The sequence below is a fragment of the Microtus oregoni genome, unplaced genomic scaffold, assembly GCF_018167655.1.
Source record: "Microtus oregoni isolate MIOR12 unplaced genomic scaffold, Mior012 000054F_ref0000373, whole genome shotgun sequence".
Classification (NCBI taxonomy): Eukaryota; Metazoa; Chordata; class Mammalia; order Rodentia; family Cricetidae; genus Microtus; species Microtus oregoni.
The window spans coordinates 13,570,693-13,597,564 of NW_024543830.1; the positions used below are offsets into that span (position 1 = coordinate 13,570,693).

The 26,872-nt window shown below is 39.9% G+C and overlaps 1 protein-coding gene and 1 pseudogene across 1 annotated transcript; one reads left to right on the top strand and one right to left on the bottom strand.

Moving 5' to 3' along the window:
* Nucleotides 1-352: 352 nt before the first annotated feature.
* Nucleotides 353-26,581, bottom strand: LOC121437886 (acidic mammalian chitinase-like). The gene is made up of 11 exons (XM_041638001.1): nucleotides 26,557-26,581; nucleotides 25,239-25,268; nucleotides 24,108-24,309; nucleotides 22,885-22,941; nucleotides 22,074-22,239; nucleotides 19,653-19,777; nucleotides 19,354-19,477; nucleotides 18,908-19,093; nucleotides 17,825-17,944; nucleotides 17,599-17,740; nucleotides 353-612 (listed from the first exon to the last, which is right to left on the bottom strand). The coding sequence occupies exons 1-11, from the start codon at nucleotides 26,579-26,581 to the stop codon at nucleotides 353-355; spliced, it is 1,437 nt and encodes a 478-aa protein (XP_041493935.1).
* Nucleotides 1,520-3,102, top strand: LOC121437883 (annotated as a pseudogene).
* Nucleotides 26,582-26,872: the final 291 nt, after the last annotated feature.

Genomic DNA, 26,872 nt, shown 5'->3' on the forward strand with positions numbered 1-26,872 from the left:
AGGCGGGACTTATCCCTACAACCAAGCTTCAGATGTCTTCCAGAGTCTAAGCTATCATGCACATTATATGGGAGGGAAAAAAAAGTAGTATTCTTGGCAGCAACATGTTATCACACTCCTCTCCTTAATTCCTCTCTCTCTCTCTCTCTCTCTCTCTCTCTCTCTCTCTCCTCTTTCTCACACATACACAGCTGATATTTTAAATGGAGAAAAGTTTTAAACTAAATCATAAAAATCAAGGAAGCCCATGTTTTGGCAGCTGATTTTATTACATAGCTTTAGATGGAAGCAAATGTCTTTGTCAAGGCATAGCAGAAAGTACAAAAGTTTGAAAAGCAGGACAGAGTCAGGTTCATGGCCAGTTGCAGCAATTACAGCTGGTATCAAAGACAAGGCCTGCCGGACAGTGCTGCAGGTATGTGATTCCGTGGGAGCAGTGCCAGAAGGCATGTCTGTCATTGACCACAGGGTACAGGCCATCAGCTTTGCCAGCACAGAATCCGCTGCCTTCAGAGCTTCCTCCAGAGCTCCCACTCCCACTCCTGCTTCCGCTTCCTGGAGGAGAAGTCACTGGCTCCGTAGGATCAGTGGGCACATCAGGGGCTGTGCAACCTAAAATATAATAATAGAAAGAGTAGAGGGGTGGTCATGTTGTGGCCATAAACTTCAAGTGAAAGTAAAGAAAACTAGGTACATTATTCCCAGTCTGTATTCCTGTAGGGTCTTACCACATTGAGGCAATCATTGCTGCCAGTGTCAGTAGGATATTTGTAGAGGGAACTGTTCTCTCCTGTGTAGCCATCCCAGGAGCCATGGAGGTCATATGTCATGACATGGATTTGATCAAGGTACCTGACAGGTAATAAGATTTAAAATCATTTCTGATAACTGTTTCTCACATCTTTGCCTTCAATAACACCTTTTCCAAAGCAAGTACACAAGCAATGTCTTTTGAGTGCAAGATATCGCTAGACTGACCACCACAGTGCTTTAACAGTTCCCACAGACGTTTGGAATAAGTACATCACTCACTGGGAAAGTTCACGGATCTCATAGCCAGCCTCAATGTTGGAAATGCCAGCAGCTACAGCCACAGTTATCATCAACCTGGGTTGGTTCTCATTAGCCTCCTTCTCAAAAGCTTCATAAATTTTCTATAGAACAAGGCAAGCATATTTGAAGTTAGTTTCAGAGATGTATATATAATAAATACATATTTTCACAGTGTCTTTCTTCTCTAAAGTACTTCAACTATTTTATCTGACATTACTCTATCAATGTCTTAATAATGTCAATAGTACAGATGATATTAATTTTAAAAGTTACAGCTATGCAATATGCATGAGAGTGTGGGAAAGTACTTTGCAGGCTACTGAAACAGAAACACGGACACCAACCCAGGCACAAAATCTTCGAACTACATTCTGTCCTGCTATAAAATATGCTAGGACACTTTTTCACAATGGGTTTGCCGTCAGAATGCAGGTGTTGTGAAAACCACTGCTAATTCAAAGCCAAAATGGGAAAGGAAAAGACTCACGTCAACATCATCTTCATTGGACAGGTTAATTCCGGCAAGTCCACTACAACCGGCCACCTGATCTACAAGAGTGGTGGAATCAACAAATGAACCATCAAGAAGTTTGAGAAGGAGGCTGCCGAGATGGGAAAAGGCTCCTTCAAGAATGCCTGGGTCTTGGACAAACTGAAAGCTGAGCGTGAGCATGGTATCACTATTGGCATATCCCTGTGGAAGTTTTAGACCAGCAAGTACTATGTTACTATCATTGATGTCCCAGGACACAGAGACTTCATCAAAAACATGATTGCAGGCACATCACAGGCTGACTGTGCTGTCCTGATTGTTGCTGCTGGTGTTGGTGAATTCAAAGCTGGTACTTCCAAGAATGGGCAGACTCGTGAGCATGCACTTCTGGCTTCCACCCTGGGTGTGAAACAGCTAATTGTTGGTGTCAACAAAATGGATTCCACCGAGTCACCCTACAGCCAGAAGAGATACAAGGAAAATGTTAAGGAAGTCAGCGCCTACATTAAGAAAATTGGCTACAACCCTGACACAGTAGCATTTGTGCCGATTTCTGGTTGGAATGGTGACAACACGCTGGAGCCAAGTGCTAATATGCCTTGGTTCAAGGAATGGAAAGTCACTTGCAAAGATGGTAGTTCCAGTGGGACCACCCTGTTGGAAGCTTTGGATTGTATCCTGCCACCAACTCGTCCAACTGACAAGCCTCTGCTACTGCCCCTCCGGGATGTCTATAAAATTGGTGTTATTGGGACCGTCCCTGTGGACCAAGTGGACACCGGTGTTTTAAAACCTGGCATGGTGGTGACCTTTGTTCCAGTCAATGTGACAACAGAAGTAAAGTCTGTTGAAATGCACCATGAAGCTTTGAGTGAAGCTCTTCCTGAGGACGTGGGCTTCAATGTGAATAACGTGTCTGTCAAAGATGTTAGACGTGGCAACATTGCTGGTGACAGCAAAAATGACCCACCAATGGGGACTGGAGAGATGGCTCAGCGGTTAAGAGCATTGCCTGTTCTTCTGAAGGTCCTGAGTTCAATTCCCAGCAACCACATGGTGGCTCACAACCATCTGTAATGAGGTCTGGTGCCCTCTTCCGGCATTCATGCAGACAGAATATTGTATACATAATAAATAAATAAATATTTTTTAAAAATAAATGACCCACCAATGGAAGCTGCTGGCTTCACTGTTCAGGTGATTATCCTGAACCACCCAGGCCCCATTAGTGCTGGCTATGCTCCTGTACTAGACTGTCACACAGCTCACATAGCATGCAAGTTTGCTGAGCTTATAGAAATGATTGATCATCGTTCTGGCAAGAAGCTGGAAGATGGTCCAAAATTCTTGGAATCTGGTGATGCAGCCAGTTTTGATATGGTTCCTGGCAAGCCCATGTGTGTCAAGAGCTTCTCTGACTATCCTCCACTGGATCGTTTTGCTGTTCATGACATGAGGCAGACAGTTGCTGTGGTGTCATCAAAGCTGTGGACAAGAAGGCTGCTGGAGCTGGTGAGGTCACCAAGTCTGCCCAGAAAGCTCAGAAGGCTAAATGAATATTACCCCTAACACCTGCCACCCAAGTCTTAATCAGTAGAGGAAGAACTGCTTCAGAATTGTTTGTCTCAATTGGACATTTAAGTTTAATAATATAAGACCAGTTAATGATAACAATGCATCGTAAAATCTTAAGAAGGAGAGGAGATTGTTTTGTGGACCATTTTTTTGTGTGTGTGGCAGTTTTAAGTTATTAGTTTTCAAAATCAGTAAATTTTAATGGAAACAACTTGGCCAAAAATCTGTCACAGAATTTTGAGACCCATTAAAACAAGTTTAATGGAAAAAAATATGCTAGGACAATTATGGCACAGAATTCTGTGAGAAGTCAACCATTTTCTGATTTGACCTAAGGCCCACTTCACAAAAGGCAACTCATACCTGACACTTCTAGGGTGGAAAAGAACCAGAGAATAGATAGCCCTAAGAACTAGGATAAAACAAAACACTAATGATCTATAAATAAAGAAAAAAATACAAATAAAATGACTCCCAATAGTATTCTGCTATAGTCATAGACCATGGCCTTATCTAATCATCATCAAAAAGACTTCTTCTGGCAGCAGATGGGAACAGAGTCAGAGACCCACAGTTAGACATTATACATTGAAAGAGTGTAACTGAGAGGGCTCCATCAAGTCCTTCCCCTCTGAGCTCAGGGAATCCTGCCAAATAAGAGGCAGATTCTTTTGTGTTTTGTTTTGTTTTTTAAAACAGAATTTTTCTGTGTAGCTTTGGCTATCCTGTAACTCATTCTGTAGACCAAGCTGGGCTTAAACTCATGAAAATCTGCCTGAATCTGCCTCCTGATGTCTGGGATTAATGGCATGTGCCACAACCTTCAAGTCTGGCAGAAAGGTTCTAAGATCAAGAGGAGATAGAGGACACCAGGAGACCATGGACTTCTGAATCAACTAAACAAGTACATATAAGCTCATAGAGACTGAAACAACAATCACATGCCCACAGTGGCCTAAAACACATCCTCTTCATATATGACTATTAGTTTAGTATATTGTGGTACTCCTCACTGTGAAAGCAAGTGAGCTGTGATTCTTGAGACTGTGCTTTATACTCTTTACCTACTGTAAGTTTTCCATGTCCAACTTCAATATGGTAGCCTTTCCCTTACATTATTATATCTTATTCTTGTCATGTTTAATTATTATCTTTTAGAAGCCTTTCTTTTTCTGATAAGGACAATAAGGGCATAGGTATTCCTGGGAAGGGAAGTAGGGAAAATGGGAGGAGCAGGGAAAGAGGACACTATAATCTTGATATATTGTAAAATAAAACAATATATTTTCAATAAAAGAAAAATATCTTTATCTATACATATATATATAATTTCTATAGTAGTGGGTTTCCATATGGTTTGTCAAAAAGCCTTTCGTGTAGGCTGTCACTCCCCTTATTCTCTTCTTTATTGGGCCCACCATCTCCTCCCTGACTTAATCCTCCTATTCTATTGTCGTTTTATCTCTTTATAAAACTATATTCAATTTCCTTTCTTTGGAAGAGTGTATCCTCCTGCCTGATCCCTTTTTAATAATGCAACCTCTGTAGCTATTCAGAAAAAACACACACATACAAAGCTTAAAGTCAAAGATCCACATATAAGAGAAAATACGTGATGATTATCCTTTGGGTTTGGGTTACCTGGCTCAGGATAATAGTTTCTAACTCCATCCATTTAGCTGAAAATTTCATTTTTCTTCACAGTTGAATAATACTATAAAATACATATGTGTCATATTTTTATTATATGCTCATCAGTTGATGGATATCTAGGCTGTTTCCCATTTCTGACTATTATGAATAGAATAGCAGTGATCATGGATAAGCAAATATCTCAAAGTAAGATGCAGAGTTCATTGAGTATATACCCATGAGTGATGGACTGGATCTTGAAATAAACTGATTTTCAGCTTAAAATCGGAGAAAATAGTTGAACAAATGCTTTTGTCATATGATAGAGCATCTCTTGGGTATATTCCCAGGAGTGGTATTGCTGGGTCCAAGGGTAGGTTGATCCTGAGTTTCCTGAGGAACCGAAACACTGACTTCCACAGTGGTTGCACAAGATTGCATTCCCACCAGCAATGGATGAGGGTACCCCTTCCTCCACAGCCTCTCCAGCAAAGGCTATCATTGGTGTTTTTGACTTTAGCCATTCTGACAGGTGTAAGATGATATCTCAAAGTTGTTTTGATTTGCATTTCCCTGATTGCTAAGGAAGTTGAGCACGACCTTAAGTGTCTTTTGGCCATTTGAACTTCTTCTGTTGAGAATTCTCTGTTCAGTTCAGTGCCCCATTTTTTAATTGGGTTAATTAGCATTTTAAAGTCTAGTTTCTTGAGTTCTCTATATATTTTGGAGATCAGACCTTTGTCTGTTGCGGGGTTGGTGAAGATCTTCTCCCAGTCAGTAGGTTGCCTTTGTGTCTTAGTGACAGTGTCCTTTGCTTTACAGAAGCTTCTCAGTTTAAGTAGGTCCCATTTATTCAATGTTGCCCTTAATGTCTGTGCTTCTGGGGTTATACATAGGAAGCGATCTCCTGTGCCCATCTGTTGTAGGGTATTTCCCACTTTCTCTTCTATCAGGTTCAGTGTGTTCGGGCTGATATTGAGGTCTTTAATCCATTTGGACTTGAGTTTTGTGCACAGTGATAGATATGGGTCTATTTTCATTCTTCTACAGGTTGACATCCAGTTGTGCCAGCACCATTTGTTGAAGATGCTCTCTTTCTTCCATTGTATACTTTTAGCTCCTTTATTGAAAATGAGGTGTTCATAGGTTTGTGGGATAAAATCCGGGTCTTCTATACTATTCCATTGGTCGACTTCTCTGTTTTTATGCTAGTACCACACTGTTTTCATTATTGTAGCTCTGTAATAGAGTTTGAAGGCAGGGAAGGTAATGCCTCCATAAAATCCTTTATTGTATAGGATTGTCTTGGCTATCCTGGGTTTTTTGTTTTTCCATATAAAGTTGATTATTGTCCTCTCCAGATCTGTGAAGAATTTTGATGGGATCTTGATGGGGATTGCATTGAATCTATAAATTGCCTTTGGTAGAATTGCCATTTTTACTATGTTGATCCTCACAATCCAAGAGCAAGGGAGGTCCATCCATTTTTTGATATCCTCTTCAATTTCTTTCTTCAATGCCTTAAAGTTCTTGTCAAATAGATCTTTCACTTCCTTTGTTAGATTTACCCCATAGCAGTATTATTTGTAATAGCCAGAACCTGGAAACAACCTAGATGCCCTTCAATGGAAAAATGGATGAAGAAAGTACGGAATATATACACACTAGAGTACTACGCTGCGGCAAAAAACAATGACTTCTCGAATTTTGCATGCAAATGGATGGAAATAGAAAACACTATCCTGAGTGAGGTGTCCCAGACCCAAAAAGATGAACATGGGATGTACTCGCTCATAATTGGTTTCTAGCCATAAATAAGGGTAATGGAGTTTACAATAGGTGAACCTAAAGAAGCTAAGTAAGAAGGTGAACCCAAGGAAAAACATATAGTTATCCTCTTGGCTAAGGGAAGTATTCAAAATTGCCGGGGAGAAAATTGGGATCTTGGGGGTGGTGTGGGAGGGGGGTAAGGGAAGATGGGGAGAGAAAAGGTAGAAGGGAAGGAGGGGGGGACTTGGGGAAACAGGAGGATTGGGATAAAGGAAGGGTGGATAGGGGAAAACGGAACCACAATTCTTAGTTAAGGGAGCCACTTTAGGGTGGGCAAGAGACTTGACCCTAGAGGGGCTCCCAGGTGCCCAAGATGAGGTTCCCAGTTAGTTCCTTGGGCAGCTGAGGATAGGGAACCTGAAATGACCCTATCCTATAGCAATAATGACGAATATCTTGCATATCATCATAGAACCTTCATCTGGTGATGGATGGAGATAGAGACAGAGACCCACACTGGAGCACTGGACTGAGCTCCCAAGGTTCCAATGAGGAGCAGAAGGAGGGAGAACATGAGCAAAGAAGTCAGGACCACGAGGGGTGCACCCACCCACTGAGACAGTGGAGCTGATCTACTGGGAGCTCACGAAAGCCAGCTGGACTGTGACCGAAAAAGCATGGGATAAAACTGGACTCTCTGTACATGGCGAACAATGAGGACTGATGAGATGCCAAGGACAATGGCACGGGGTTTTGATCCTACTTAATGTGCTGGCTTTGTGGGAGCCTAGCCAGTTTGGATGTTCACCTTCCTAGATATGGAAGGATGGGGGAGGACCTAGGACTTACCACAGTGCAGGGAACCCGGACTGCTCTGTGGACTGGATAGGGAGGAGGAGAGGAGTGGGGGAGGGGGAGAAGGGTGGTAGGATGGGGAGAAGGGTGGGAGCAGGGGAAGGGAAATGGGAGGCTGGGAGGAGGTGGAAACTTGTTTTTTTGTTTTTGTTTTATTTTCTCCTTTTCTCAATAAAAAAATTTTTAAAAAAAATTGGAGAAAATATCTGCAAACCATATATCTTGCAAAGGATGCTATCCCAAATATATCAAGAACTCATCTCAATAGCAAGAGAACAACCTAATTGTAAAAGGGAGAAGACCCTGAGTAGATGTTTTCAAAAATAATATAAATGTCCTAAAGATATATAAAAATAGATATATAATATAAAAAACTAAAACAGTATTGAGAGTACAATTTATCAAAAACAGAGTAGATAAATCATTTTGTCAATCATAGCACTTCAATATTAATTGTAACATTATTCTTAATTATTTAAGAAACATAATCACTGCAAATGTCTAGAAAATAATTAAACTTGAAAAATTATGTAATTAATTATGTTATTCAGTCTTTAAAAGAATTAAATCTGCCATTAGTAACAAAATTTCTAATTTGAAGGTATGTTAACTGAAATTAACAAGGCATAGATTAACAAATAATACAAGATCTCACTTATGAGCAGAATCTAAAATATTTGAACTCATAGAAGTAGATGGCAGAATTTTATCTTCTTGCTTTTATTGAAAATAGATTTCATTCTCATACAATATACCCTGATTATTGCTTATCTGCCCTCAACAACTCCCACTCCTCCAGCTTTGTTCTCCACTCTGTCTGTATTCACTTCCTTTCTGACTATTATTAGAAAAGAATAGGCTTCTAAAAGATAGCTTAGCTAGACATGACAAAATAAAATATAATAAAATGAAGAAACAACTGATTCTGAAGTTATAATGTTTAAGCAGGGGAAGAAAGGATTAAAGAAATGTTGGTCAGCAATACAAACTTTGAGTGAGATAGAATGAGTTCAGAGCTTATCTCTACAACAAAGGACCTACAATTCATAGCATTGTATCATATTTTGAAAACCATTTGTATCAACACGAAATCAAAAGAACCTGTGTGTCCAAGGGTCTTGGTCCTGACAATAATGCCTTTATGACTTTGATCATGTGGACCAGCCCATAAATCAAACAGGGAAATATCACAGAAGAGGGGGTAGAAAGAAGCAGAGATGGTGGACTACAGTAAAGGTGTTTTCCAGAAACAACAGACAAGTTGCACATATGAATACACTTCACTGCAGGTGGAACAGCCTGCACAAGACATCCAAGATCTCAAGCCAGACTAAACACCATCACAGAAAGGGAAGGTGGGCATAAGGTCGCATCTCTAGCTGAAGCACTGGTGCCAAATGATAGGTTCTGGGAGAGTTGTGGGACTCCTTATGGGCAAACAAATTTCCAATGGATTCCCACACACTCAAAAATATATGAACTTAGACTAAGTTTAAAACAAAGATGAGGACACTAAAGTTGTATAGGTAGAGAAAGAGAGCATTTGCGGAATACTGAAAAGGTACTGATATGATTTGAATACATTATACAAATTCTCAAAATTAATTTTGAAATAAGTAAAAGGTGGTAGATAGATACATAGATGATAAACGTTGACTTGTTACAGTCAGTTTTGAGGAATATCTTCAAAGAAACTGGGACTTGGCAACAACTGGACCAAATGATACTAATTTAGATATTTACCCCTTTCTTTTACCTGTTTTTGAGGCCATTGAAAGCTTTGTAGAACTCTACATCATTCCATTCTATGGTGGTGATCTCATTGTTCTGCATCCCAGCAAAAGCATAGATCAGGTGAGTACACAGGCAAGGGTCAATGTTATCAGGTGTGAAACTATCCGGGCCTGGCTGATACTGAGCCCAGTTGGAGAAGTAGAATACCAGATTGTAGGCAGACCCTGCGGTGGTCAAAAATAAGGATGATGATCCATTATAGATATCATTTAACTATGATGAATGTTTGGGTTTTGCTTATGCCCCACGGCTTTAATCCTACTGATAATGCTTGGTAAATTAAAGGCTCCTGTGGTCAGAAAAAGAGAGATATACAGTAAAGAGAGATTCAAAGACAAAGAAAATTTCTAAATGGTTTACTGTGTGTTAAAAATATGTGCAAGCTAAAAGTTGAAGTTCTTAAAGTAAGACAAAAAAATGAAGAGAGTTGTTGTGTGTGGTACACACCTTTAATCCCAACACTTGGTAGGCAGAGGGAGATAGACCTCTGTGACTTCAAGGTGTGGTAGCACATGCCTTTAATCCCAATGCCTGGGAGGCAGAGACAGGCAGATCTCTGAGAGTTCAAGGACAGCCTGGTCTACAGAGTTACTTCAGGTCAAAGATACAGAGAACCTATCTCAAAAAGCAAAAAAGTTAAAAGTAAAAATAAACAAAATAGAGGTTAAAATAAAACGAACAAAGATGGAAAATACACAGAGAATCTTGATACTGTATGCTATTATGCTCTCTTTGAATTGTTTGAATGCTGAGGAAGGAGCAACAGATGCTAAAAGATATTTATTTATAAATTCTGCTGAACTAATCCAACATAGATATTTTGATGCCTTGACTTTGAAATTTGGATCTAAGGACATGATACTTTGGAAAGGAGTTTCTTATTTTGTTTTCACAGAGGATGAGACACTGTTCATTTCTTCAATTCCGATTTGGTATGATGGACCACGCCCTCCTGAAGGGTTGCAGTGAACATCTTCAGAAAATTTGCTTAGCTCAACTGCCAACTGAGATGAAACTAGCACACAGTTTATACCATGAAAGACCTAATTAATGACGCCCCCATTCAGCAGGAAGCAGTTTGGAGAGAAAAAACTGTGCCCATGTTCCCAAATATGGTTTATAAACGTCCTTTTAAATTTAAAGGGGGATATGATATAGATATGAATAATTTACATTAGTATAGATTTTGCTTTATTGATAGAGATTTAAGGTCAATTTTGTTATATATATAAGTGTTTCTGATTTTGATTAAGGTATTGTGATTGTGTAGTTTATTTAAATATGTATTGTATAATTAAGAAATAAAGGTTGTTAATGGTTAATCATCAATAATAGTAAAGCTTGTAGTCATGTTAGTTAGATTTTCTAGATATATAGAGATATATATTTAGATAGACATTCTTCATGTCTTTCAAAGATTACAGAATAGGACATTTAATGTTTTAATAACTAAGGACTTTTCATGACAATGAGACACTCTGCTCCTGGCAGCACCAATGTACTTCAAAAAGAAGATGGGCATCGAAGAGGCAACTTATGGAGTTTGATAGCCATTTGGGCAAGAAACTGCTCTTGCCTGGACTATTGCATAAACTGGACACAGAAAACTCATAGAGAGAGGACTACTGAACTTGCCTAAAGGTGAGATGATCTTTTGGGGTTCCTGATTCATGAAAGAGTCTGAGACATTCTGCAGGACACAACAGATAGTGACTGAACTGACTTTGAATTTTCCTGCTTTATGGAAATGTCTGCTGGATACCATGGGCCTGAAGGCTGAAGATGGATGCCCCAACGGTACAGAGGAACTTTGGGTGACTGTCCAGGCAGCGAGATGTCTCTGTCATTTCTAGAGTTGCTTTTTTCTTGTTTGCTTAGGTAGTATTGTATCTTTCTGGAGTCTTTGATGGAATTAAGAATAGTTAGTTATAGTTTTCCTTAGTTATGATAAAGATTATTGTAACTTTTACTTGATAACTGTTTTGTTATATGTAATTTTGCTATGTTAAAGTTAAAGCCTTTTTTTTGTTTAAACAGAAAAAGGGGAAATGATGGAGGAAGGTCATTGGCTAATAAAGGAACTGCCTTGGCCCATTTTATTGGTTAGAAGATAGGTGGGAGGAGTAAACAGAACAGAACGCTGGGAGGAAGAGCAAGTGAGGTCAGACTCCACAGCTCTCCTCTCGGGAGCAGATGCCTGAGAGAGATGCCATGCCCCGCTCCCGGGCAGACACATGCCATGAAGCAAGCCGCCAGGTTAGACATGCTGAACCTTTCCCGGTAAGACCGGTGCTCACAGATTATTAGAGATGGGTTGATCGGGATAACAGAATTAGCCAGTAAGGGCTAGGGCTAAAGGGCCAAGCAGTGTTTAAATGAATACAGTTTGTGTGTTGTTATTTCGGGCATAAGCTAGCCGAGCAGATGGCCGGGGTGCTGGGAACGCAGCCCTTATTACTACAAAGGAGGCACAGAGAAAGCAAAAATCTGAGGTCACAAGCAACAGTTTGTGGCAAATTTTGTCACTGTCTCATCTTTTCTTAATCATTTTATAATATGGTAAACTTTGAACAACTATGCAAAGTGACCACAGCCACATAAAAAAGGAGAAAATGTTTGGTTCCATTAATAGGAGATTCATAGATTTAATCTTGCTTATCAGGATGAGTTATGAAGAACTGGAGATTCAATATCTAATGACTATTACTGTGAATTTTTAATAGAGTAGAATTCAATAAGATGAAAATAAAGGGGAAAATAGCGACACACCTAATTTACTGTTCTGTTGTGTTAAAACACTGACAGAAACTATCTATGGAGAGAAAACAGCTTATTAAAGCTTATATGATACAATGTATCATCAAGGAAGACAAGTTAAGACAAGTTGGGTGTGAATCAAGGGCACGAAAGGAACACTACTTGCAAAATGATACTAAAGGTCTGTATAGTTACCTCTCTAATATAACCCAGAGCCGCTTGCCTAAGGATGCATTGCCCACTTTGGGATGAGTCAGCCCACATCAATCAGTAATTACCAAATTGTCACACAGACCAATTGTATGGTGGTTCTTTCTCAGTTGTGACCTCCTTTTCCTAGATATGTCTAAATCAGAACTAAGTTTAACTGTGCTTGAAAAGCAATATGAATACAATTTTAATATGGACTGCATGCTGAAGAATAGTTGAGAATATCAACTGGGAGTAGAGTAATTTTGCTACAAACCACCATGGAGAAAAGGTAAATGCAGCCTGATGAGTGAATTCAGATCAGTCAAGGCAGTTAGGACTGAAGATGGCGGCTACTTTTAGAATTTCTTCAAGAGGGACTTGTACTCATGAGAATGCCAAGCAGAACTGCCCATCTTAGAGTCCTGAGGTGTAAGTAACATCTTTTTATGCTGGATGCCAGACAAGAGACCTTTTCTGTAAATGTTCTTATTCTGCTCATGTGCCCAGATCAGCAATATTCCTTTCCAGGGTCTCATCCATCATGGCTGTTAAATAGAAGCATGTATGACTTTGGAATCAGTTCATCCCTACTCACTCTCTTGCACCTCTCTAACAATGCACAAATGACATTTCTACATCTACGACAGAATAGAGCAAGTTAAAATTTCAGAGACATGGATTTTCATATCTCATTATATTCAACAGTGTTAGGAAAGATTATTTTGTCCACATAGTGAAGACTAGAGAACCCTAAGAATCCTGGGAAATGGAACAGGTCAAGTTCAGGCCCAGATGCACAATTACAGCTTATACAGCATACAATGTCTTCATCGCACACAGTTCTTCTGGAATGTGATTGTTAGGTCATGCCAGAAGCTACTGCTGTCACTCTTCTTGCGAGTGACAGAATCAACAGTCCTAGAGTGACAGTTCCTAACTATTCCTAGAGCAGTTGCTACTAACAATACATCAGAACAGAGGATCTACAACTGAAATACATACCACAGGGAGCATGGAAGTGAGCTTCTAGTGCCAGCAGCTTCTCCAGAGGAAAAGCGAGTATGTTTGTGCTGTCCAGAAGAGAGATGTGAGCTATGCCTAGAGGAGTCCCTCAGATGAAGGACTTTAAGCTCTGAAGGTAACTTTCTCTTTTGGAAAGACAGGTTGAAGTTAGAATAACATTCAGTTCAATAGATTCTACATGTCGGGTGAGGGTAGACCTCTTGTCATGAAATTTACACAGAACTGTGCATCCAGCCAGCCTCCTGACATCTAAGTGGGCCAAGATCCCAAACTTCCTAGTGTAGGCATCTCAATATTTATAAAAACCTACCTAGTAGGAGTGAAACAGAATGTAAGAAAATTTTTTGAACTCAAATATCCTGACAAGGGAATCATACCCAGAATTTGTGAAAGCCCATAAAACAAAAGGTAAAACTAAGGAGTGAATGGGGGAAGAAGAGGGAGCTAGAAGAAAATGGGAAAGAAATAATAGTTTGTAGGAAGAGACTGCTCTTTTGTTTCCTGGCTGCCCAGACCCAAAATAATCACACAGAAACTATATTAATTACAATAAGTAACTTAAGTGTATTTCTAGCTAGCTACTACATCATAAATTAACCCATTTCTATTATTTTATATTTTACCACAACGCTCATGATTTACTGGTAAGGTTTCTGGTATTTGTGTCCTTCTGCTGTTACATGGCGTCTCTCTAATTCCACTTTATTTCTCCTAGCATTCTTTCTTTCCATAGGCCAAAGCAGAATTATTCATTAACCAATAAAAGTAACACATGTACAAAAGGACTTCCCGTACCAAGAGTTTGGTAAAGGGGGAATAACATCATCAAATAGTAGGAGGTGCTGAAAGGATTTTGAGACCCAAGGAGAGATGAAAGAGTGACCTGGACTTTACTGTTCAGCAAGACATTCAGCTTTGCATATGCTGTGCTGTCTTGTAGTCACTGTGACTCCTTCTGCAGTTTTGTCTCAAACTGAGAGATATAAATGATCCAAGTCTGGGTTACCTCACTCAAGATTGTATTTTCTATTTCCATCCATTTGCATGCAAAATTTGAGAAGTCATTATTTTTTACTGCTGAGTAGTACTCTAATGTGTATATATTCCACACTTTCTTCATCCATTCTTCCATTGAAGAACATCTAGGTTGTTTCCAGGTTCTGGCTATTACAAATAATGCTGCTATGAACATTGTTGAACAAAAATGCCCTTGTCATATGATTGGGCATCTCTTGGGTATATTCCCAAGAGATGAACATGGGATGTACTCAGTCATAATTGGTTTCTAGCCATAAATAAAGGTCAGTGAGTCTATAATTTGATATCCTAAAGAAGCTAAATAAGAAGGTGAACCCAAAGAAAAACATATAGCTATCCTCCTGGGTAGGGGAAGTAGACAAGATTGCCAGGCAAAAAATCAGGATCTTAAGGGTGGGGTGGGAGGGGGGTAAGGGGAGATGGGTAGAGAAAAGTAAGAATGGTAGGATGGGGATAACTTGGGGCAACGGGATGATTGGGATAAAGGAAGGTTGGATAGGGGAGCAGGGAAGCACATATCTTAATTAAGGGAGCCATCTTAGGGTTGGGAAGAGACTTGGACCTAGAGGGGCTTCCAGGTGCCCAAGGTGAGGTCCCCAGTTAGTTCCTGGGGCAGCTGAAGATAGGGAACCTGAAATGATCCTATCCTATAGCCATACGGATGAATATTTTGCATATCACCATAGAACCTTCATCTGGTGATGGATGGAGATAGAGACAGAGACCCACACTGGAGCACTGGACTGAGCTCCCAAAGTCCCAATGAGGAACAGAAGAGGGAGAAGATGAGCAAGGAAGTCGGGACCAAGAGGGGTGCACCCACCCACGGAGACAGTGGAGCTGATCTATTGGGAGCTCACCAAGGCCAGCTGGACTGTGACTGAAAAAGCAGGGGATAAAACCGGACTCTCTGAATATGGCGGACAATGAGGGCTGCTGAGAATTCAAGGACAATGACACTGGGTTTTGATCCTACTACATGTAGGGACTTGAGAGGGAGGGGGAGAGGAGTGGGGGGAGGGGGAGAGGAGTGGGGGGACGGGGAGAGGAGTGGGGGGAGGGGGGAGGAGTGGGGGTCGGGGAGAGGAGTGGGGGGAGGGGGGAGGAATGGGAGGCTGGGAGAAGGCGGAAATTTTTTTTCTCAATAAAAAAAAATGAAATAAAAAAATAAATGATCCAAGTCTTCATTCATCCCTGCACCAACATCAAATGCTTCTTTCCCAATCTCCATCCATTATGAAAAGAATGCTGACAGATAAAAGACCATGAGGTTCATGGCTCTACAGCTTCTTTTTTTATTATTTATTTATTTATTTATTTATTTATTTATTTGGTTTTTCGAGACAGGGTTTCTCTGTGGTTTAGGAGCCTGTCCTGGAACTAGCTCTTGTAGACCAGGCTGGTCTCGAACTCACAGAGATCCGTCTGCCTCTGCCTCCTGAGTGCTGGGATTAAAGGCGTGCGCCACCACCGCCCGGTTTATTTTTTTATTGAGAAAAGGAAAAAAAAGTATCCGCCTCCTCCCAGCCTCCCATTTCCCTCCCCATTCTCCCACCCTTCTCCCCCTCCCCCAAACTCCTCTCCCCCTCCCTTTCCAGTCCATAGAGCAGTCAGGGTTCCCTGCCCTGTGGAAAGTCCAAGGTCCGCCCCCCTCCGTCCATATCTAGGAAGGTGAACAACCAAACTGGCTAGGCTCCCACAAAGCCAGCACATGAAGTAGGGTCAAAACCCCGTGCCATTGTCCTTGGCTTCTCATCAGCCCTCATTGTTTGCCATGTTCAGAGAGTCCGGTTTTATCCCATGATTTTTCAGTCACAGTCCAGCTGGCCTTGGTGAGCTCCCAGTAGATCAGCCCCACTGTCTCAGTGGGTGGGTGCACCCCTCGTGGTCCTGACTTCCTTGCTCATCTCATCTTCTCCCTCCTTCTGCTCCTCATTGGGACCTTGGGAGCTCAGACCAGTGCTCCAGTGTGGGTCTCTGTCTCTATCTCCATCCATCACCAGATAAAGGTTCTATGGTGGTATGCAAGATATTCGTCAGTATTGCTATAGGATAGGGTCATTTCAGGTTGCTTATCCTCAGCTGCCCAAGGGACTAACTGGGGACATCACCATGGGCTCCTGGGATCCACTCTAGGGGCAAGTCTCTTGCCAACCCTAAAAGACACATGTCTTTTAGTATTACAACCCACACAGACACACAGAACTGCTGTTTTCACATGAAAGAAAAAATTCTCCAATTTCTGTCTGTCTGTATGTCTCTCTCTCTCTCTCTCTCTCTCTCTCTCTCTCTCTCTCTCTCTCACACACACACACACACACACACACACACACACACACGGGGAGAAATAAAGACCCATGTTCTGAATGCTGATTTTATTTTAGTAATTTAGGGAAGAGCAAGGGAGCTTTGCAAAAAAACAAAGGATACCATTCTGTTCAGAGTAATGAGAAAAGCTGAAAGGTCAAGCTCATGCCATGTCCCCTCATCACGGGTGGAGTGAGGACAAGGTTCACTTGGGATATGTGCAGGGATTAGATTACATTCAGGCCACACAGGAAGGCATCTTTATTATTCTCTTGTCACAGAAGGCCGAGCATCCACTGGCTCAGTTGTGTTCTTCTCATTTCTACTCCCACTGTCTAGTGGAGCATTTACCAGATGAAGGTCTGGAGCAGAGACCATGCAACCTGAAAGACACAGCACAACAGGATGAGTGGAAACCTTTATATAAAAAAAAACCTTTCCTAGAAGTGAAGTGAGGACAAGATGCACTGGAGAGGAGAGGGGTGATTATCTCGTCTTGCTTACATTCGATCAGAAGATTTCTCTATCATCAGAAGTTGAAAAGAGATGTCATATTGACCCGTGTTCTCATGTGATTGCCTGTCTTTGTATCTTTCTTCAATGACACCCTTTCAATTTAATATGTCTTGCTTTATAAATCATATATGACACTGTGTGCTGATGGAAGCCACTTATATAAAAGCTTCTTATCCAAAAGATCTTGTTACAAACAAAATTTACAAACAAAAATTAAAAGGTCATTCCGGTAAAAGAGCTAAAGTACTCTTAATTCATTTCTGTTCTGTTTCTCCATGAAGAAAGAGTGAGGCAGTGAAGATGGCCTTCACAAGGAAGCAGATACCTATAGTGAGAGTCAGTACAGTTTCTAAATGTTCCTATACATCATGAAATTTAGGAATCTCTGCACATCCCTTTGAATGCTAGAAGTCCAAGAAAGTAGCAAGGAACTTTGGGTACTGGACAGCATCAGGATATTTATCCCACTGGGGATGAGCAATGGGATGAAATGGGAAGATTCTCCCCATGCAAGGGTGACACACATGTCAAGAGTGCCTTTTGCTCAGTGAAGGGACATGCTTGTACTGTTGCAAAACCCTGCTGTCACTTACTTGCACTGGTCACCTTGAGGGCTTCCTTCACTGTAGAGGTCAGAGGGAACTTGCCCTGGTTACAGAAAGAGCCACTGAAGTCATCCATGCCAAGGGCCCAGATCATGGCACCTCCAAAATTGTTCTGCTGAAGCCACTGGGCCTGTTTCAGGAGAGAGGTTAAGAGTCATTTGGATTCTTGCCACTTAATTTTGGGGCCTGTGGTCTTCCAAGGGAATGAACATACCTTGATAAGAAAGCTCTTGACATTGTCATAGCCAACCCACTCATTCCCTTGGTAGGCATAGGGCACTTCCTGGGAGCCTTCCCAGATCTGAGTGGCTCCTTTTGTGAGGAAGGTACAAACCTTTAAAAAGACAAGAGGTCAAATTCTTAAAATATTATGCTAAAAAAAGAAAAATATATTTTGTTTGGTATTCTTTGTGCCTCATTTTAAAATTTGTGTTATTTGTAATTAAAGACATTAAATTACATTTTAAGTGGGGCTGATCAGTGAGGGAAAATTCTCTACAGCTAAACTATATCAAAGGTGAATTTTCTTTCTTTTTATCTCTCTTTTATTTACATTTTGTTTTTTTCCCATTTTTTTGTTTTAGATACAGTCTAGGTCTGTAGCACACAGTACTTTTACACTCTCGCCTCTCCTGCATTTTGGCTTGAAATACGTTTACAGGTGTGAGGCATCACAGTTATCAACACAACTTTTCCCCAAACCTTGGTAAATGAACCCAGTCATTTTCACCAAGAAAAGAGCTGGATCACAGAGGAACACCCAGCTAGTGCTATCTTCAGATGCTCATCTAAGGTTGAGATTTAAGCACTGGATTTAGAGAATCCACATAGTAAGACACATACTTCAATATAACCTTCCTCTGTGCTAATGCAGATACACATCAGTATGTGGTCTGTTACATGAAGAAATAGTATCCAACGTTAAACACTGTATATATTTTTTTTTTTGGTTTTTCGAGACAGGGTTTCTCTGTGGTTTTGGAGCCTGTCCTGGAACTAGCTCTTGTAGACCAGGCTGGTCTCGAACTCACAGAGATCTGCCTGCCTCTGCCTCCCGAGTGCTGGGATTAAAGGCGTGCGCCACCACCGCCCGGCCTAACACTGTATATTTGTATGACTGAAGAAGTATAAATTAAAACATTTTATAAATTTGGAAGGACATTTATTAGATCTAGTAAGAACTGGACAGAATGAATGTTCAGATTCAGCTGATTCCAATCTTCCACCCCCTGACACCTGGCTACAGCCCAGTTCTCATCCTGAAACTGAAACAGCACAGGATGGCCAACCTACAGACCTCATAATAGGCCAAGATCCTAGATTCCTGTGTGTAGGGACCTTCAGAGCCAGGGCTTGAGGTTGGGGCACCAATTCCATTGTTAGATGGGTCAGTCAGGGAGAAGGTTTGTGCATATGTTGCAAATCCAACAATAAGCTTCTCAGCTGCAGCTCCATTTTTCACCCAGTACTTCATGATGTAATCCTGAAACACAGCAGACAATTAAAAGTCCCAGACAGCTGCTGAAGACTTGTGGCTGTATATGTTATCTTCCCAATAGCACAAATTCTGTGATTAAAATAATTTTAGAGGTTTTTCAAAAACATATATCTAAATTTATTGTTAATGATTTATGATCAGTAGTTTGGGAAGCAGTGTATGCTTCTAGCTATTTCCTGTATTAATTTACTCATCATTTAGGTTGTCTCTAGTATGGTCTGCATTGCATCTTTTCAGGAACATACCATATTAAGGAAGGCATTGGTGCCAGTGTCAGTTGGGGATTTGTACAAAGGACTGTTTTCTCCGGTGTATCCCTCTTTATAGTCATGAAGATTGTAGTTCATGACTAGGATGTAGTCCAAGAACCTTGAGGAAAAGAGACTCTTAAATAATTTCTGATGAATATTTTCCACACTTATTCAGGAAAAAGACATAATTTCCCAAACTTGTACGCAAAGCATTGGAGCAACAAGACCCCTATGGGTTTGTGTCCTCTGAGTTAATTCCAAGGGATGAAAAAAGAGTAAGAGGGACCACTTACTGGGATAGCTGGGGTATCTCATAGGCAGACTCAATGGTGGAAATGATACCAGCTACTGTAGCAGTGATCATCAGCCTTGGCTTCTTGCTTTCCAGGGATTCTTGCTGAAAAGCTTCAGACATTTCCTACAGAACATTTATGTATACTTCACATTCATTTTGCCTATTCAAATATATTATGGATGTATATATATAATTGTATAATAATTAATAAGATGCTTTTAACATTTTGCCTCTTCTTAACATGATACTGTATCAAAAAATGCATGATATATGACATTAAAATTTGTCAGTTATCTAATAAACATGGATATTAGAAAATCTAACTATGCCCCACCTCAGTGTCTTATCCAGTCACCTACAATGTAGAGTCCGTGTTTCTGGTCAGAGCTTCCCCACCCGTCAGTACTCTGCCCGAGAAATTTCACTAGCAGGCTTTCCTCACAGCCAGTTTTCTATGGTGGAAAAACCTGCTTCTACTTTCTCAGTAGCTCAACTATCTCATAAGGCCAAGATTTTATGGAATGAAATGTACAATTCGCATAACACGAAGAGGAAGTTGGTAAAAAAAATGGTTCATAAGAATAATTAAGTTACAGAGAAAATCAACATGTATTTAGGTCAGCTCTAATAAACAAATTATTTTGATATGCAAATTATTTCCAACCAATTGCTACAGACATTACTATTTAGATCAGTGGTCATTTGTCTAAGAATTTTTACAGGATGGATAGACCAAATAAAATGGGCTTACCACCTCACCTCAAATATTAAACCCCTACATATTGCATTATATGTGCATTGATTTTGTGTAGGTCGAGAAGCAAGGACTAGGAATCATAGCAGTGTCTGGAGGCATGGATCCCTTGAAAACAGAGGAGCTGTGTTTGATGATTAGTGCTATTAAATAAAAGTAACCTAAGGCTGACTTAGTGTCTTACGTTGAAGCTATTCAGAGTGGTTGAAGATCTGGTATTGGTGGTGTGAAAAAGAATCTGTCACTGGAAGCATATCCCATTGGCATAATAGTCTGAGTGAAAACTGAAAGACTAGGAAAATAAATCTAGGAAGTAAAGGTTCTGACTTGCAAGGGGATAGATGTACAAAAGCATCTGTATTCTTAGACTTCACATTATTTATTCATTTTGCTTCCTAATCACCTACTGTTGCTGATACCACCAGTAAAGTAAATTATCTCGGGTTCTTTTGCATGAACTCTTAGTTATTATTTATTCAAGATGTTTTGGGCTTCTGGAGTTATCACACCCAACAGCTTTATGGATATTCATCAATTCTGTTCAAAATCTCCTTGTCTGTGTTAACCATCTTACCTAACATTGTAAGGGTTAAATGATCTCAGCAGGAACATGTAGCTCTCAAACTTTTTTACATGAAAATGCTCCCCTGGTCCTATTGATAATGTCTCTTTTATAGTCTCATGTACCTGACATCCTACCTTTGTGTACAACCCCTGTTTAGTACGGATTTAACTTTTACCTTGTTGACTGACTTCTATGGCTTTCTGTCCTAACATGCCTCCTCAGATTTTTCCATCCTTTATGGTTAATGTCTGAATAAAAACCCAAACATACATATTTCACAATTCTACACTCTCTCTAATCCTTCAACTAATTACATAGAATGGAATAAAAATTCCAAATACTTGAATATACACAAAGTGCCCCATGATCAGAAGCTAGTCATTTTTGCAAACTCACCTTTTCTATCTTACTCCTTTGCTCATGTAGATCCCTATATGTCATCCTCTCCTGACCTAACTGAACACTCCCTGAGTTTGTCAAGACTGAGATCAAGCATCAACATGAGAAGTTTTTTCTCATCCTACCATAGCATAGACTTGGGTAAAAACTAGATGCTGAAATTTTGTCCTCCAGGGACCTTTATCATATCAGTTATCTAAATGAACTTGTAATTGCAACTATGGCTTCAAGATTCCACCCCAGATATACATTACTCAAATCTAATTATGCTCAGTTATCTCAGTTTTGACATAGTCCAAATATTTTCCATATGCCTTGCTTATTAACAACAAACAGTCTCACATAATTGTTCCATGCATTGAACTCTACAATCAGATTGCACTGGTGATTATAACATTCAGTGTCTTTGGGATCTTGGATGAGATATTCTCTACTGTACTTAGTCATTTGTGAAATAAACACTCATGCTTAGGGTTCCTATTTGACAGAAAATGTGAAGATGAATCTTGATTGTTGAAAAGCACGCAGAGTAATACCTAACACATAATAACTTGTTGCAGTAAGGTGTGGTGATATCTAAGGATCTTGGTAAGCCTAATATTCTCAACTCTAAACTCTTCTTAGACTTTGCTCTGCAACACTCCTTAGGAAGGACAGGTTTTGTATCTTCTAGGACTCAAACACTTTATCCTTTTCCTCACCTGCACCAGGACAGTGAAGAGATGCTTGTCCTCAGGAGGGCTTCCAGGAGACCCTGGGTATTGCCAGTCCAAGTTCAGTCCATCAAATCCATACTGGCGTAGGAAGTCAACAACTGATTTGATGAAAGTCTTGCGGAACTCAGGAGTGGACACCATGTATGAAAAACTGAGGAAAACCAAAAAAATAAGGTAAGGCCATGATACAGACACATTGGAATCAAACTCGTGAATAACTCAATTTCTGCCTCTGAGCCCTTCCCCTGGCCTCTCTGATTTCCATCCTGCCTCCTTCCAAAATCATGACTTTTCTCAGACATGGTACCTTAGTATGGTTTTCTTTTTTCTACTCTATATTTCCCGAATTTCCTGTGCTGTTTTTACCAACCAGATATCTGAGCTGTGTTTATTTTTTTTCAAATGTCTTCCAAATACAGGGAAACTTATAAATCTTCTTATCCATAAGATTCCCTTTTATTTCTCTTCTCCAGAACACAGAAAAATGGAAAGACATTTGTCACACCTCTGTCCACGACAGTTTTAGGAACAGGCTGTTTGAAAGGCACTAACTCACAGCTCAGAGGACGCTGTCCATTCGTATCATTCCAAAATTAAATACATGAAAGCCAGGGTATCCTTTTCAATATCTTCTACTTACTATTTAGGCTCTAGTGAAAGATTTAACTGAATTTCAAAATTCGTGAAATGACATCTTTAATGCCCATGGTAATGTTGTGAAATAACAGAACTCATATAGAATAGAACTAGCTTGTTTTCATATAAATGAACCAGAGACTCTGAACAGAGCACTTACGGGGCAGATCCAGTATTGCTGCCTCCAACTGCCAGGAGAGTTATCATCTCATTGTTCCTTTAAAGAAAAAGTTAAAGATGAGAAATTTTATACTCTGTGGGTCTCTCTTTTTAAAAAAGTTCTGTTATCTGTACTAAGACTCATATTATTTGGTGTTGTCTAACATAATACATCATACTATATGTTAATCACATTACATGACTGAAAGATTTATATATTTATCTATAATATGTACATTATATGCTTTATATATACATACAACAAACTAAATATATTTTAATAAATGCAGTCCAAGCCCCTTATGATATAATCCAATTTTCTTTTTTTTTACTCTTTTAATAGAATTTTAATCCATCTTTTCTGTGATATAAGATAGTACTACCAGACATCTCTAACCTTCAGACTTTTTTTTCCTCTTTTTTTATTTTTAATTAACTTATTTTTTAAAGATTTCTGTCTCTTCCCCGCCACCGCCTCCCATTTCCCTCCCCCTCCCCCAATCAAGCCCCCCTCCCTCCTCAGCCCGAAGAGCAATCAGGGTTCCCTGTCCTGTGGAAAGTCCAAGGAACCCCCACCTCCATCCAGTTCTAGTAAGGTTTCAATTTGATTTTCTGAAAGTAGTAAATTGTCAGGTACTTATATTCCTATAACAAAAAAGTTAAAATTAGCTTCTATTCTCTTCTACAACTAGTTTTGTTTAACTTTCAAATACTGTATACCATAGTAATGTGAAATGTTATCTAAGTCCTTGTCACCTGACAGTTGACTTCTGAGAAAGAGGACCTGAGTTCAATCCCCAGCAACCACATGGTGGCTCACAACTATTTGTAATGAAGTATGGTGCCCTATTCTGACCTGCAGGCATACATGCAGTCAGAACACTTTACATAATAAATAAAAGGTGTTCTCTCTCCCTCCCTCTTTCTCCTAAAAAAACCTCACAAAATGAAAATTGAATAAAGATGGATTCTAGAATACCAAATTAAAAAATTTATCATTGAAATGAATGCATATGGATACATGCCAACCATGTACTGGAACATTCCAGGACATGGACAGGATGCAAATGTTTGTTTTGTTTGGTAAATATATACAGTTTCAGTTAATACAAATGTAAAAAGATGGCATTGTCTGGGATCACACATTAAAAAATTGCTTCTGAGCCACATTTTAGAAGAAGAGACACTATAGACATCAAACAAATAGTTTTTCCCTTCTCTGACCTGTTTTTCAGGGTATGTAAAATTTGGTAGTCAGTCAAGTCACCCATTCTTCTTTGTGTGATTCTGTTGTTCTGAATCTCCGCAAAGGCATAGATGAGGTGAGAACACAGGCAGGGATCAATATCACTAACACTGAAACTGCCCAGTCCTGGCCTGTCCTGGGCCACATTGTTGTAGTAGCACATCAGCTGGTAGGAAGAACCTGTGGAATGTGAAAAGTAAGAACTACAGTATGCGGCAGGTGACAGTGGGGTCTGCTGACTTTTGTTCCTTCCTCTTGCCCTTCTTGTATCTCAGGTACATTTTATCTCTGAGAACCAGATTGTGTGAAGACTCTTGAGCATGAGTCCAGGGTTTCTAACTCATGCACCAGCCTCTCACTGAGTTTTGTTATATAGAGTTGGTAGAGGTCCATGTTCAAAGCTTGCATGAGCATAGGAGCTCATAAGAATTCATGCTCACCATTCCTGAGAAGCTCTACAGTTACCAGTTCCTTAACACTCAGAGGGAAACACTGCTGAGGACATCACAGATGGCTGAACTAAGAGTCATTCCTTGATGATAACCCATCCCTTTCCCTGGTTGGTTTATCTCCTCATACTGTTTTACAAGTACACTAATATGATGGTATGGTGTAGGAGTCCCTTCTGTATGTGTGCTGCTTTCATTGATTAATGAATAAAGAAACTGCCTTGGCCTAGTTGATAGGGCGGAACTTAGGTAGGTGGAGAAAACAGAACTGAATGCTGGGAGGAAGAAGAGCAGAGTCAGAGAAGCCATGGATCCTCCACCTGAGATGGACGCTGGTTAGAATCTCCAGTAAGCCACTGCCACATGGTGATACACAGATTAATGGAGATGGGTTAAACTAATGTGTAAGAGTTAGCCAATAAGAAGTTAGAGCTAATGGCCAAGCAGTGTTTTAATTAATACAGTTTCTGTGTGGTTATTTTGAGTGTAAGCAAGCTGGGCAGCTGGGACAAACAAGTGGCCCCCTTTTCCTGCAACAACGGCATACTTTTAAAAGGACATACAATAAGCAGACATATGTTGTAAAAGTAAATTTGATAACATAAAGCTTATGGGAGGAAAAGACTTTGTCAACAAAATGAGGTAACATCACTAACTTACCCAGCTGGGCATTCAGCAGAAGTGCCAGACCTAGAGAGAGAGAACAAACATGGACTTAGAGGTAGCTGTTGGAATCCTTAGCACTTCTGAGAAGTCTGAACAATTCTACTAGAAGTTGATCAATATTATATAAATAGATCTTCACATCTGTACCAAGGGTGACCTTTTTAATTAACATACATACACTTCCCTCTACTCTTTATGAATTCACAAAACATGCAAAGACACTCCTGTTTCTCCTTCTGTGTCAAAATTGAAGATAAATTTCAGAAATCAACTGTCTATACTAGCAACACATGCTAAAATTTTACAAATTGGTTCTCTTCTGTGACTCAACATTCAGAAATACCCGGCCTGCCAGAACCCTTGGGATCCCAGACTTCCAACACTTAAGGTATACTCAAGCATCAAGCAATACACCCTCTAGATGTGTTTTTTTTTTGAGTCATCTTTGAAGACTTTTTCCCACAGTTAATATGATGCGAGGAGCCACATATCTGTTATGGGTTTCAAAAACAGTCCTTGAATTTTTTAAAATGGGTTTCACCTTTTATTTTGTTTTTGGCTTTTAACTGGCAATCTCACTATTAGCTCAGGCTTTCCTTCAACATTGAACCTCGTCACTCCTGACAGATGAATGGTAGACATCTGACATCACCATGCCATCAGACCACTTGTACTCTAAATCTCTTATTCATTGAGCTTAGGATCATTTGAATATATTCAGCATTTTAGCAAATTTTGTAAACAAATTTAGAGCAGCTGGTAGATTTTCAATGAAATGGCATAAACAACTACTGACACAATCTCTTTGAATGAATCCATAAAAATTACACTTTTATGTCACCAAAACTACAGCATGTTCAAGGACAAATGAGAAAAACATTCTTCATTGTAAGGGGCAAAGAACGCATGGCTAGCTCTAGCTCCTCCCAATCATTTTCATCTCTGTAGAACTCTAGTTTCAAGACACTAACAGATTCATAAGCACAACTCCAAAGTCAGGCAAGAGGTTAACCAAGAGAAGCAGAGAGAATGATTGGCTGCAGCAAGGAGAAAAGAGCACACACATTGCACATGAGTGAGACTTTCTGCTAGGCCATGGCATTGATATCAAAGAAGAAGTGTCACAATAGCCCATGGTAGAAGAGCAGGAGAAATCCTGGTTAAAAAAGAAGAGAAATTAAATAAGAAAAGATAATCAATTTAATCATAGTAGTACTATACTATGAAATATGCTTCTTGGTTGTCAGATCTTGAGGCAAAAAAAAAAAAAAACCAGGCAAGATTGAGGCTCTAAATCTGATTACCAACTCACCTGTGATAAGAATGAGCCTTGCCATGGTGCCTTTAGGACTGCCCCAGCACAGCCTCCACTGCCTTTTTATGCATTTGAGAGCCTGCTTATCACAGATTTCAGATGAAAAGTAAACACTTTATGGGTTTTTGTGTGGGTAATCAGTAAATCCAGAGATCTACATACTGACTCAGCTCCTTCAGAATCTTACCACCATTACCTCCTTACCTGCCCTTTATTGAAAAAATGTTATATCTCCTTGCATTATGCTGGATATAATAGCCCTAGAAAAAAATCATTCTATCAGTATCTTTTAAACAGGGTTCTTCCATATATC

Excerpts from the sequence above, each read along its gene's own strand:
- LOC121437886 (XM_041638001.1), bottom strand. The coding sequence starts at position 26,581 with ATGGCAAGGCTCATTCTTATCACAG. Across the intron at positions 22,942-24,107 it reads TTACATACCCTGAAAAACAG|GAACAATGAGATGATAACTC; the intron begins GTCAGAGAAGGG and ends TTTTCTTTAAAG. Across the intron at positions 19,778-22,073 it reads TCTTCACTGTCCTGGTGCAG|GAAATGTCTGAAGCTTTTCA; the intron begins GTGAGGAAAAGG and ends AATGTTCTGTAG.